The sequence below is a fragment of the Euprymna scolopes genome, chromosome 36, assembly GCF_053919585.1.
Source record: "Euprymna scolopes isolate OS-2025 chromosome 36, ASM5391958v1, whole genome shotgun sequence".
Lineage (NCBI taxonomy): Eukaryota > Metazoa > Mollusca > Cephalopoda > Sepiida > Sepiolidae > Euprymna > Euprymna scolopes.
This window is the reverse complement of record NC_136517.1, coordinates 73,005,727-73,019,685: the sequence shown is the minus strand read 5'-3', so window position 1 is coordinate 73,019,685 and position 13,959 is coordinate 73,005,727. Positions and strand designations below refer to the sequence as shown.

The 13,959-nt window shown below is 32.7% G+C and overlaps 1 protein-coding gene across 2 annotated transcripts in view; it reads left to right on the top strand.

The window, feature by feature from the left end:
• LOC145260595 (uncharacterized) overlaps positions 1–13,959 on the top strand; it is a 58,291-nt gene extending 44,332 nt beyond the window's left edge. For both annotated transcript variants that reach the window (XM_080118871.1, XM_080118870.1), the window contains 4 exons: positions 2,254–2,333; positions 7,547–7,685; positions 10,705–10,839; positions 13,654–13,959. In XM_080118871.1, coding sequence (XP_079974997.1) covers positions 2,254–2,333; positions 7,547–7,685; positions 10,705–10,839; positions 13,654–13,760 — 461 coding nt within the window. In that variant the 3' untranslated portion in view covers positions 13,761–13,959. The remainder of the gene's footprint in view (positions 1–2,253; positions 2,334–7,546; positions 7,686–10,704; positions 10,840–13,653) is intronic.

Sequence of the window (13,959 nt, the reverse complement as noted above, 5' to 3'; positions counted from 1 at the left end):
TTTATTTGACAATAGAAACTAAATTAAAAATTGTCCAAAACTTCAATTTACTAAAAAGTCAAATCAATCTGTTTATTATTTTTCTGAATGTTTTAAATTAGACAACTACCTCGTTTAAATATTATTCTCACAATGTTTTGACTGATGTAACCTGTGACCTTCTTTAGGTACATCTTGTCGAACGCTGGAATTTATGCAAAATTTCAAAGAGAACCCTTTCACCAGAACCATAACTATAATTGGATAAAAGGATTAAGTTATTCTTAGTATTGTCTGCACTGAGGATTGAACCTTCAATCTCCAGAAGATTAGCACTTAGAACTGATCATTACTTAGCACTTATATCTGTTACACCACAGGTTCATGATTTCATTTGAAACTCCATACAGGTTTCCAAGTTCAACAGAAAGATTCCCAAGTTCAACATGATGCTCCTGAAAAAGGTTGGATGTTACATCAGTTAAAATTGCTCTAAGAATAACATGAAAGATGAGAACAATAGTTTGAATGGTTCAAATGTTTTATTTGTTTTCTTCTACTGAATGATTCAGCAGATAATTTGCCTTTAAAGCATAACAGAAGCCATCTTTTTCATTTTTCCATTTGCCTGTAGATTGAGAGTCACAACTTTCCACCACACAGAGAATATTGCATTATTGGCTGTTTAAACATCTCTTCTAGTTTTAATAAATAAAAATGTGAAATTTATTCAAACTTCCTACTAAAGAAATTGTATTCCAAAGTGTTCCTTCTCTTAGTTGTTCTACATAGTTTTTATGCAGCATAATAATGTTAACATACTTATTTTCATTAAATAATTGAAATTAAACAACATTAAATCTGGATAGGTGACTATTTTGAAATACCAGGTGCTGTATGTGGGAAAACGATAACATTTTCAAAAATTAGCATAAAAATTCTCTTTTCGTCTAAGCAGATTACACATGCAACTGGGGACTGAAGATTATATTCCTTAGAAACTTCATTCTTTGGAGGAAGTCAGCTGAACCAGCATCCCACACCATCACAAGATCAGATTATGTGTGAAGACAATAGAACTGTGCAGCATATTTCTGAATATGAGAACGTTCTAAAGTATAAAGACCACTTCAACTTGGATATCATAAGAAAAAGATTTCTAACCTGGCATAATCATCTTGACATGTCATTTCTCATTAGAGAATCAAAGTTAAGCAACATTGAATCTGGTCAGTACTAGATGGGTGACCATATGGAAATACCAGATGCTGTATGTAGGAGACTATGACAACTCTCTGCAAAAACTAATGTTTCAAACAGATTGCAGAATGACAATTGAGTTTTTTTTTAATTGCTTTACCAAGACTTGAGTTTCTAGTTTATTCTACTATTTTACCCAAAGTTGTGAGTAACTTGTTTTTTACCTTGATTAGTTCACAAAAACATTACTTCAACCAATGTTGGTGCCACCATTTTTTAAAGGAAATTAGGCTTGGGATAGATTATTTTTCTTATATATTAAACCAAATAGTCTCAAGTCCATGGAGTTCATCTTAATATATTTATTATCATTGGATTCTGGTGTTAATGGGATTGCAAGAATTAAGAGTGGGTGGAGTAAGTTCAAGAAACTTCTACCGTCATTACTAAGCAGCAGAGTGTTACCACGATCAATCAGCCATCTGTACACAGTGTGATGACACCTGACCAGTAGCACATACGTTGCATCAAATAAAATGGTATGAGAATGATACAATGGACGTTTTATGTGAGTCTTAAAGACAGTCTTAGATCTGATGACTTCAGAGGAAAATTAAATCTGGAGATGTATAGAAAGATATGTGTAGAAGAATAGACTTCAATTCTATGGCTATTTGTTCTTGGTTGCTAGTTTCACAATGTTTCAGTTGATGTAACATGCCCATAAGGATATGTGGCGCAATGGTTAAAGGCATTAATTAACAATCAGTTCTAAGTGACAATCTTCTGTAGTTTGAATGTTGTCTAGGTTCTCCCGAGTTCAAAATAAATATTTCCAAGTTTGTAAAGATGCACTTGAAAAAGGTCAGAGGTTACAATGAACAAAACGTGAAAACAACAAACAAGATGAGAATAGAAATTAAAATAATATCATTTATTAATTTTTATCTTGAAAATTCTGAAACATAACACAAGTTGATTTATTTCTGTTGATTTTCAAAATTTTTTATCTATGAAAAAAGTTTTCTTTCTAATTAACTTTGAAATGTTTTTTATTGGTGTCGTTCTTTGCAGACAACGCTACGGAACATGCCAACAGTGTTGGATCACATAGTTTTTCTGATGCTGGGATGAAACCCAAACATTGTGTACAAGTCAGTTCATTTTAATATTGATTTTACTGTTTGTAACTAAAACCATATTAACAAATTTTGGTTCTTCTTAGTAAAATTTAAAAATTGAAATATAGAATTTCAAGTAAAATCAATGGTATTTACTTGATTGTCATATTGTAATAATGGAAATATCCAAAAATTACGAAAAACGATAAGGTGGATAATTTTTTTTTTTTTTTTTTTAAATATTTGCAAGCTTTTCTTACATAATATCATAAACTGAATAGCACGCAATAGTAACAGGGGAGGTAATTAATTTATGAAAACTTTCTAAACTTAAGCCAATTTAGGAGAAATAAGTTATTTCCCTTGTGTGTTACGTCACATGTTATAAACGAAATCGTTTTGTTTGTTTGTTTGTTTGTTTTTTGTCGTTGAATTATGGAAATAATTGTTTTATGTAATATTCCAGTAATATTTAACTAATTATGACATGACAATTAAATAGATAACATTGCTTTTAGTTAAAATTAACATATGCAAATATCATTGGTTTTTAATGCAAACTCAAGTTTTCGACTGTTGGATTTCAATATTTTGATAAAGAAAAAACAAAATTTTACAATAATATTATGTTGTTGTTTCGGATCTTTATCGCATCGCTGTTTGGTAGTCTTCTATGCAGTGAAATTAATAAAAAACTACTTTTTTTTTTTTTTTTTCCACAAATATTTGAAAGTACACTCATTATTTTTGTCCAAAATATCCAACAAAAAATCTTATTAATGGTAATTTACATTACAGGTGAAAGCAGTTTGCGATCTTATAAATTTTAATAGAATGATGCATCTTGCATGCATCTCTTATCATAATGAGTGTGATTCAAGGTCTAGCAGTGGTCACAGGGTGTTAAAAAATGTCTTCTAATATTAATGAAAAAGTGTTGAAACTTGATCAGAGCATCACTTATGTATGGTAATAATAATGGACTTGTTGCCACAATCAATAAAATAATACGACTCAGAATCATTGGACGGTTTCTCTCATTTCTTTTTGCTTCTTTCTTCATGTCAAGGCCTAAGTAAATACAGCATAATCACATTGACACATCGGTTTTCGATAGATCACCCAAGTTAAGCAACAATGAGCATGATCAGTACCAGATGGATGACCACTTGGAAATACCAGGTGCTGTCAACACCTCCCTGCAAAAAAACTGGATATACATGCAACTGGGGACCACTTTTGAATTTGATATTCTTGAGACACTTCTTTGTAGGAAACTAGTTCAACAACTAGTGGATGCTGCTGGATAGATAAGCCACATCTTCTTAAGGTGGATGCTGCAGAATATATAAGCCATATGCCAGTTGATTTCAAACATTAAATAATCTCAGTTAATTGTTTTTAACTTTTTTTACAAATAATTTACAGATAATTTATGAGTTGACATTTTTTTTTTATCTTGAAGTAGATTTGCTTATTGCAGTGTAATAACTTGTCGTTCTCATTAGTAACCTATGATTTTGACATTTCAAGGCTACTTCCACTGCTTCATCTAGGTACAGCCTCATCATGTTCGCCATAATCAATACTAATATCTCTAAGTTATGTTGCGTTTGCAGTAAAAGAGTTTATTCATACAATTTTAGTGTATGTAATACTATTGAACCCACCACGCACCCACTATGTGTTAGAAAGTGAAAAAGAAGATAAGTAGAGCAAAATTATAGGAAGTGATGTTGGTAGAAAGAGAATGGAGGGGGAAGGTCAGTAAGGCACACAAAAGTAGCTGAAATAAGATTGTTAATCAAGGTGTGGCAGTGACTGGGACAAAAAATCGGACGTAGAGGTCAATATATTTAAGATTAGTTTATAAACTAACTTTTAGATTTATTTAAGGTTAGTTTATGGTAGGGGTGCTAGTTCTATGGACAGTTGACTGTAGATTGAAGCTTAGATCAGATTGGGACAGCAAAGATGAGTTAATGTCAGCCAACAACAAAGAGGCCTTGATAGACACTAAGATATGGACGTTAGCATTTAGAGGAACATGGTGTCACACATAAACCCAAAATATGATTGATGTCTACAAAATGCATCAGAGTTTTCTTCTAAGTTTAGTTTTTTTATATATTTGTAAGCCAGTGTTTGCCCTTGTCAATCACCTTAGATACAGACCAAATTCTGAATAAATGCCGGAATCACGTGCAAGCCATAACTTGAAGGGGGATCCCACGCGAGACATAACTTGAAGGGGGATCCCACGCGAGACATAACTTGAAGGGGGATCCCACGCGAGACATAACTTGAAGGGGGATCCCACGCGAGACATAACTTGAAGGGGGATCCCACGCGAGACATAACTTGAAGGGGGATCCCACGCGAGACATAACTTGAAGGGGGATCCCACGCGAGACATAACTTGAAGGGGGATCCCACGCGAGACATAACTTGAAGGGGGATCCCACGCGAGACATAACTTGAAGGGGAATCCCACGCGAGACATAACTTGAAGGGGAATCCCACGCGAGACATAACTTGAAGGGGAATCCCACGCGAGACATAACTTGAAGGGGAATCCCACGCGAGACATAACTTGAAGGGGAATCCCACGCGAGACATAACTTGAAGGGGAATCCCACGCGAGACATAACTTGAAGGGGAATCCCACGCGAGACATAACTTGAAGGGGAATCCCACGCGAGACATAACTTGAAGGGGAATCCCACGCGAGACATAACTTGAAGGGGAATCCCACGCGAGACATAACTTGAAGGGGAATCCCACGCGAGACATAACTTGAAGGGGAATCCCACGCGAGACATAACTTGAAGGGGAATCCCACGCGAGACATAACTTGAAGGGGAATCCCACGCGAGACATAACTTGAAGGGGAATCCCACGCGAGACATAACTTGAAGGGGAATCCCACGCGAGACATAACTTGAAGGGGAATCCCACGCGAGACATAACTTGAAGGGGAATCCCACGCGAGACATAACTTGAAGGGGAATCCCACGCGAGACATAACTTGAAGGGGAATCCCACGCGAGACATAACTTGAAGGGGAATCCCACGCGAGACATAACTTGAAGGGGAATCCCACGCGAGACATAACTTGAAGGGGAATCCCACGCGAGACATAACTTGAAGGGGAATCCCACGCGAGACATAACTTGAAGGGGAATCCCACGCGAGACATAACTTGAAGGGGAATCCCACGCGAGACATAACTTGAAGGGGAATCCCACGCGAGACATAACTTGAAGGGGAATCCCACGCGAGACATAACTTGAAGGGGAATCCCACGCGAGACATAACTTGAAGGGGAATCCCACGCGAGACATAACTTGAAGGGGAATCCCACGCGAGACATAACTTGAAGGGGAATCCCACGCGAGACATAACTTGAAGGGGAATCCCACGCGAGACATAACTTGAAGGGGAATCCCACGCGAGACATAACTTGAAGGGGAATCCCACGCGAGACATAACTTGAAGGGGAATCCCACGCGAGACATAACTTGAAGGGGAATCCCACGCGAGACATAACTTGAAGGGGAATCCCACGCGAGACATAACTTGAAGGGGAATCCCACGCGAGACATAACTTGAAGGGGAATCCCACGCGAGACATAACTTGAAGGGGAATCCCACGCGAGACATAACTTGAAGGGGAATCCCACGCGAGACATAACTTGAAGGGGAATCCCACGCGAGACATAACTTGAAGGGGAATCCCACGCGAGACATAACTTGAAGGGGAATCCCACGCGAGACATAACTTGAAGGGGAATCCCACGCGAGACATAACTTGAAGGGGAATCCCACGCGAGACATAACTTGAAGGGGAATCCCACGCGAGACATAACTTGAAGGGGAATCCCACGCGAGACATAACTTGAAGGGGAATCCCACGCGAGACATAACTTGAAGGGGAATCCCACGCGAGACATAACTTGAAGGGGAATCCCACGCGAGACATAACTTGAAGGGGAATCCCACGCGAGACATAACTTGAAGGGGAATCCCACGCGAGACATAACTTGAAGGGGAATCCCACGCGAGACATAGTTTAAAAAAAAATCAAATGTAAAACATTTGAAAGTCATCGCATCTATTATGAGCAACTTGAGAAAAATGCATGCAACATAAATCATTCTATCAAAATGTTTGAAATCTGAAACTGATTTGACCTGTAATGGATAACAAAAGAGTTTGTTGCAGAAATGCTCCTCTTAGAATTCATCAAAGAAATTGCAATTGCATGGAAATTTTTGTACTCTTGTTGGTGTTTTTATATGCTTGCTATGTGGAAAAGAATGTACTTTAGTTTGAGGATTGATCATAACAAATTATCCGTTTCCTTTGAAAGAGGTCCACATCCTTATTTGTATGAGTCATGACTTAAAAAACTGAATCACTTGATTTAAATTCAGAGTGTGACGAGTGACCGAGTGATCAAATGACCAATAGGTAGAGAACAATGGACTAAGGATTGAACAATGCGCATGTAGGTATTTTAGGGGGAGGGTACTATGGGTCAGGGGAACAATAAGAATGATACTTGACAGGAGCGGAGATCAGTCAGATGCTTAGTTAGTTGAAGCCTGAACTCAGAGGCAGGCAGTTGGAGTTTGGATACGACAGAGAGTAATTAATCACTCGGATATTCCCGAGGGAGATCGGGAAGATTGAAGCTGAGTGTGGGCAGATCAGACCAAAAAGTACATCACTGAAAACGGACGTGACCAGGCAGATCAATTGACAACATCAGCGTTGCTACTTTTTGGCAACGCAATGTATTCCACACACATATGCACGCAGAGGATAACTGATTGAATTCAAGTACTTCTCTTGAATGATTTATCGTGGTGTGATCACGAGGACGATCAGGCTGCAGGCATTAAATAACCTGAAAATGGTTGCTATACCATAATATCTTGGTTTTAATCTTACTGAAGTGACATAAAAGTGATGCAAAAGTTTTCTGTTCAATTTTACATGACTTTATTGAATGGAGGCCATCTTAAAAAAAAACACTATGTCAAAGATTTTTCATTTTAGGCCAAATTTGAACGTTTTATTTAAATCTTAAAGAGTTGACATTCAATGATTTAAAATTTCACAAGTTAGTTTAACTATCAACTCTGACCTGGGGTACATGATATTTACACTTGTGACTCTCTTAACAATAAAAATCAACAGTTTTCATTCTGTAAGTTTATTTTTGTTTTTTTTTGTTTCAGACTTGTTCCCTTCCATCTAAGATCAATAGTGTACGCACTTTTGGAAAACCCAGTAAAGATGCTCGCATTCTGGGAGACCAGAGAAAATTTTCTTCCAAACCATTTCATAAAACATCTTCTGTACAGGAATCACAAAGAAGTAAGCTGATATTTTCCTTGGCATTAATTTTGAATTATTCCAGATGTTCCTAATAAATGATCGGAACCATCCGACTAAAATAAGGAAATGAAGAATATAATTTTGAATTTGATTTTGATGATGCTTTTAAAGCTTAATAGAATATTATTTTAAGGATGCCAAACATTGTTTTAAAGCTATATAACATCCCAATAAATTTCACATATTTTAAGTTTAGGCTGTAATATCTAGATATTGAAGTTGGAATGTAATATTAAAATTGGAAGGCATGTCGTGGCTGTCTTGATGCATTTGGACTGAACATCTCTTAAAGATGAAATGGCAACCTCTCCTTGTTGGTTGAGACAAAACTTCATCAGTTGTTGTTAATTTTAGTTAAACTTCATCAGTTGCAGGGAGGGAATTCCAAAGTCTAGCAATTTGAAGGAAGAAACTATTAGAATAGAAGGTCTTCCGGCATCTAGAGATCTCTACAGTATAGGTGTGTGCATGTGGGTTTATGTACATCGAAGGGACACAAGTGCTATGAGTTCATCAGAGCACATCGCATTAAAATACTTGTCAAATAAGTTACATTATAGCAATGGGACAGGGGTTGAAGTTTGGTTGACAGTGTGGGGCCTATTATGTTGGAAACTTTTTGTTGAACCCTGTCTAAAAGTGAGACTAGTGTTAGATGTGCCAACCCAGATGTGGCAACAATACTCCATGCATGGGCCAATGGTAGCTATGTAGAGATATAATATATTCTTAGGTGTGTGTAGTTTTCTAGCAAGGTAGAGAGAGCCCATCTTCTTTGGAACAATCTTGGCAATGTTTTCCATGTATTTCTTCCAATTCATGTTCCCTATGAATGTTAAGCTGAGGAGTTTGAATGAAGAGTTCTTAGGTAGCATATTATTAATTTTAATATAATTATTAATTTTATTAATATTATTATTATTATATTATTAATTTTATTATTATATTTATATTATTAATTTTATTATTATATTTATATTATTAATTTTATTATCATTATTATTATAATTATATTATTAATTTTATTATTATTATAATTATATTATTAATTTTATTATTATTATAATTATATTATTAATTTTACTATTATAATTATATTATTAATTTTATTATTATTATAATTATATTATTAATCATATTATTATAATTATATTATTAATTTTATCATTATTATAATTATATTATTAATCATATTATTATTATAATTATATTATTTATTTTGTTATTATTATAATTATATTATTAATTTTATTGTTATTATAATTATATTATTAATTTTATTATTATAATTATATTATTAATTTTATTATTATAATTATATTATTAATTTTATAATTATAATTATATTATTAATTTTATTATTATTATAATTATATTATTAATCATATTATTATTATAATTATATTATTAATCATATTATTATAATTATATTATTAATCATATTATAATTATATTATTAATCATATTATAATTATATTATTAATTATATTATAATTATATTATTAATTATATTATAATTATATTATTAATCATATTATTATAATTATATTATTAATCATATTATTATAATTATATTATTAATCATATTATTATAATTATAATATTAATTATATTATAATTATATTATTAATCATATTATAATTATAATTATATTATTAATTATATTATAATTATATTATTAATCATATTATAATTATATTATTAATCATATTATTATAATTATATTATTAATCATATTATAATTATATTATTAATCATATTATTATAATTATATTATTAATCATATTATAATTATATTATTAATTATATCATTAATTATATTATTATAATTATATTATTAATTATATTATAATTATATTATTAATCATATTATTATAATTATATTATTATAATTATTAATCATATTATAATCATATTATAATTATATTATTATAATTATATTATTAATCATATTATTATAATTATATTATTAATCATGGCAATCGATGGTTGAGAAGATTTTTGTAATTGTTTAAGAAAGATTTGTGTTGTCAAAATTTAATGATACCATCCATTTACGTCCCACTTGCATTACGGACCAGAGGTCATTCTGTAGAATTTTCCCCTCATGTCTGTTATAGAGTGTGGTATCATCAGCAAATATACTCATCTCAGAAACAATTTTATCGGGGAGGTTGTTTATGAATATAAGAAATAATAAATGCCCAAGGATCAATCATTGTGGCACACACACATTTATATCATGCTGTTTTGATATACGACTATCGAGGACAACCTGGATTTTTCTCTTGTCAAAGAAGGATCTGATTATATTAAGTATTCATCCAATAATACCGTATGATTTCTCATAAGACGTTCATGCCAAATCCTGTCAAATTCCTTAGCCTCCTCTGCCTTGTCTAGTACATGGTATACACGTTCAAATATTATAGTTAGAATATCTGCAGTTGAACAAGCTTGCCTAAATTCATATTGTAAGTCAAAAGAAGTTTAGTATATATGAGGTGGTGGAGTAGTGATTGATTGATTAACGACTCAAAGATTTTGTCAAAAAGAGGAAGGAGGCTAATGGGGTAATAATTGAGTGGGTCATTTCTTTCAATAGAATTCTTGAAAACTGGTCCAACAGAAGCAATTTTTCAGCAGTTAGGAAAGCAAGATTTGGTAAGGCATTTTTTGAAGTTTTTTGTTATATCATAAATATGAGAAGGAGTGATTTTCAGATCATCGAGTGTGGCTTCTATCTGTAAAAAGAAATTTTGGAGGGAGTGGTTTGTCGAATCTAATGTGGAGTTGGAAATGAACTGCCAGGCAAGCAGGTTAGCTTTCTCAGTTGCTGTGCGGGCAATCTAATGGTTGTTGGATAGTGGGAGAATTGTTTCTTATTCATTATTTATACCATACTGCTATAAATTTTATATTCAAGAGAAATTTCCAGTAATTTTTATAAAAGATTACCTTTTCTGCATGAAATTTACCCTCTCTTTGTTTTTGCCAGTGAACACATCTCCAAATGTAACGCTAAGATCAGGTAATAAACGCCCAAAAAAGATTCAAGTCATATCAGAGAAGAGGCCAGCTGGAATCAAAGTGAATTGTCCAATGCCAGAAACTCTTACCTCAACAGACAAGGGTATGTATTGCTAATGGGAACATCTATCAAAACAATTAATTTATAGATTTCTTAATTCACATACCAACAGTTACTCAACAATGCCCAGGTCTCAAATATATCGAACATGATGAATAAAATTTGCAAAAAGTATAAACCTCTTTCTTCCCATTTCAATTAAATGCTACAATTACTCTTCTGAAAAAGTTGTTTACAAAAATAAAACATTTAAAAAACTTTTAATTATTTAAAACCAAGCTAAAGCATTTTTTTTTAAATTATAATTAACAATTATTTAAAATCAAAAACATGAATTCTACAATTCATACAGTCTGATATGTTCCTAACTAAACAATTCAGACGTTTAAGTCAGCTTTTAAAGTAACACTCATAAGAAAAATTGGAAATATGTATTTGAAGTTTTAAGGGAGTTATGTCTCCATGAATTATTTAGCAGCAGGGCATGTAGATATTTGGTGCATAGACGATAACATAGAGATTTAGGAGCGCTTCCATTGTCTTCCATAGAGATTTTAATACATATACAAATTTCATCAAAATAGGATATATTTAAAGTTTTAAAGGATGTTTGACCCACTCCACCTCCTTTAATTTAGAGTGCATTTATTATATACAACCACTTCCATTGTCTTCCCTAGAAAATCTTATATATAGGATTTAAATTTCATAAAAATAAGAAATATATTTGAAGTTTTTAAAGGATTATGCACTTATAAACTTCTTAAAGGTGCACTTAGAGATTTGGGAATACTTCTATTGTCTTCCCCAGTACATTTTATATAAGAATAAAAGATTTTGTGTAGATTCTCTAACCTGTATTTCTATAAGAAACGCACAAACATTGAGTTATATTTAAAAGAAATGTGGTAAATTTTTTACAATTAACTTTGTAGGTTTATTTGTCTTGCTTTCCTAAAAGAGTATGTCTGACATAAGGTCAGTGTAATATGAGATACCTGACTCTAAGACATACCCAAGGTAGGTTTAAAAATCTTGGGTCTTACTTGAAACAATGTCAATTGTTACATTAAATGTCATCAAAAGATGTAATATTGTTAATATAAATTTATTTTTACAGCATATCAATGCTTTTATGTTATTTTAATGTCAAATCACAATAACTAATGCAAATGTTTCGTTGAAGACGTATTGCTATTTTTACCTCTAGGTTGAGGTCATACTTTTTCTAACTGTATTAATGCATAACTGTATTAATGCATAAAAAATTTCCTTTAACAATTATAAGAAACTTTTCCAACCACCGATTTTCATGGCAAATAAAACCCTACCTGAAAGTCATACATTCAAACTTCTCTACCTAACATTCACAGGTAACATGAACTGTAACAAAAGCACAGAAGACACTGTCAAGGCTGCTGCAAGGAAGGTGTGTTCCATGGAGTTTTATGGCCACATTTGGGTTAGAGCATGAGCTGATAGTCTCTCCCTTTAAACAGGATCCAAAAACGAGCCTCTAATCTATTAGGTCCTGTACTGTCTAGCAAGCTCCAACCTCTGTCCCATCAATGCATCCCTGTGTTTGTTTTATAATATGCTGCAATAATTTGCTGCACTGGTGCTGTTTCAGCATAAATTGAGGTGAATCAAATTTAAACAAAACAAAAAAATTAAGAATAAAGATAATAGGATTTGAACTTGGTGGAGTTAAACCAGCTTAAGCTAATCATACTCCATCCTTATTCTTTCTTTGATACAATCACAAAAATTCTGGTGCTACCAGATCAGGCTGTCTGAAGATCCCAGCTTCCTGACCTAAATATGCAACATTGATGTTAAGTTGTATTATTTGGATTCTTCAGATTACTGTTCTCATCTTGAGTTTTATTTTCACAATGTTTCAGTCGCTGTAACCTCCGACTTTCTTCAGGTTTATCTTATCAAAGGCGGGAATTTTTCTGTTGAACTCTGGGGGAATCTGCACAGAATCGAAGGGAACCCTTTATTTAATTCACAGGGGTAGCATGCTCTCATTCTCTCAGCCTTGTATCATATTTTGGAGTATCACTGGCACTGAAGATTGAACCTCTAACCTTCAGAAGAGTGTAACTTTAGAACTGAGTCAAGGGTTCTTGTGAACAATTATAGTGTGAATTTTAGAAGCCATAAACCTATTGTTTTCTAGATGTACAATCTTACGACTTATTATATTCATTACTACACACACACACACACACATATATATATTTCCTAAGTAACTAGAGACCTCTTCAAGTGATACAGCTTATACCAAAGCAAATTTTGCTTTTGCGTAAGCTATATCGCCTGAAGAGGTCTCTAGTAACTAGCTGACCGAAACATGCTCATGACTGTGCAGAGGCATATTACTGCTTATGTAAAAACAAATAAAGTGTATACCCTGCTCTAGTTTGGTATTAAGCATTCTTGTATAAACCTCATTAAACTTCATCGATTACTTAACCTCTGGAAAACAATAACCTCAGATTATATATCTCTCCTCTACAAAACCACCAAACACCAGGAATAAATCTTTTAAGGCATAAACAACTTGAAGCATGAAAACTTTTACTAAAAAGAATGGATTTGGCATTAAATAACCCAAAGTGTTGAGATACCATAAAACAAAACAACCCAACCAAACCAATCACAAAAAGTACATATTTTTTAAAATGTATTTGTCATTGTTAAAAGGGAACTTACAGATGCAAACTTCAAATGTATGAATAAAAAAAATTTTTAATTGTAAAAAAGTTATATATTCTGCTTTTAATGCATTCTTTCTTTCTTTTTCTTTTTGTAAAAAAATTAATTGAATTGAATTTTTTGTTTTTCCAGATAAAACGGATTTAAATCATGATTTTCTCTCACAATCTTTGGATTCAAACAATTCTTTGGCAACTGATGTTCTAGAGAGAACACGTAAAAGGCTGAACTTTTGGTGATCATTCATCGATTTTTTTTTTTTCTTCTTTACATTTATACTATCAATTTTATCTGAATTTATATTTTCTATTTGAAAATATTCTGAAATTATCTTATAAAAATATTTATACGGACATTTTTGCTTCATACATATCATAAAAAGATGAATTAAACAAATGTTTTTATATATCTACTAAATAAAGTTTTATACAAAAAAAA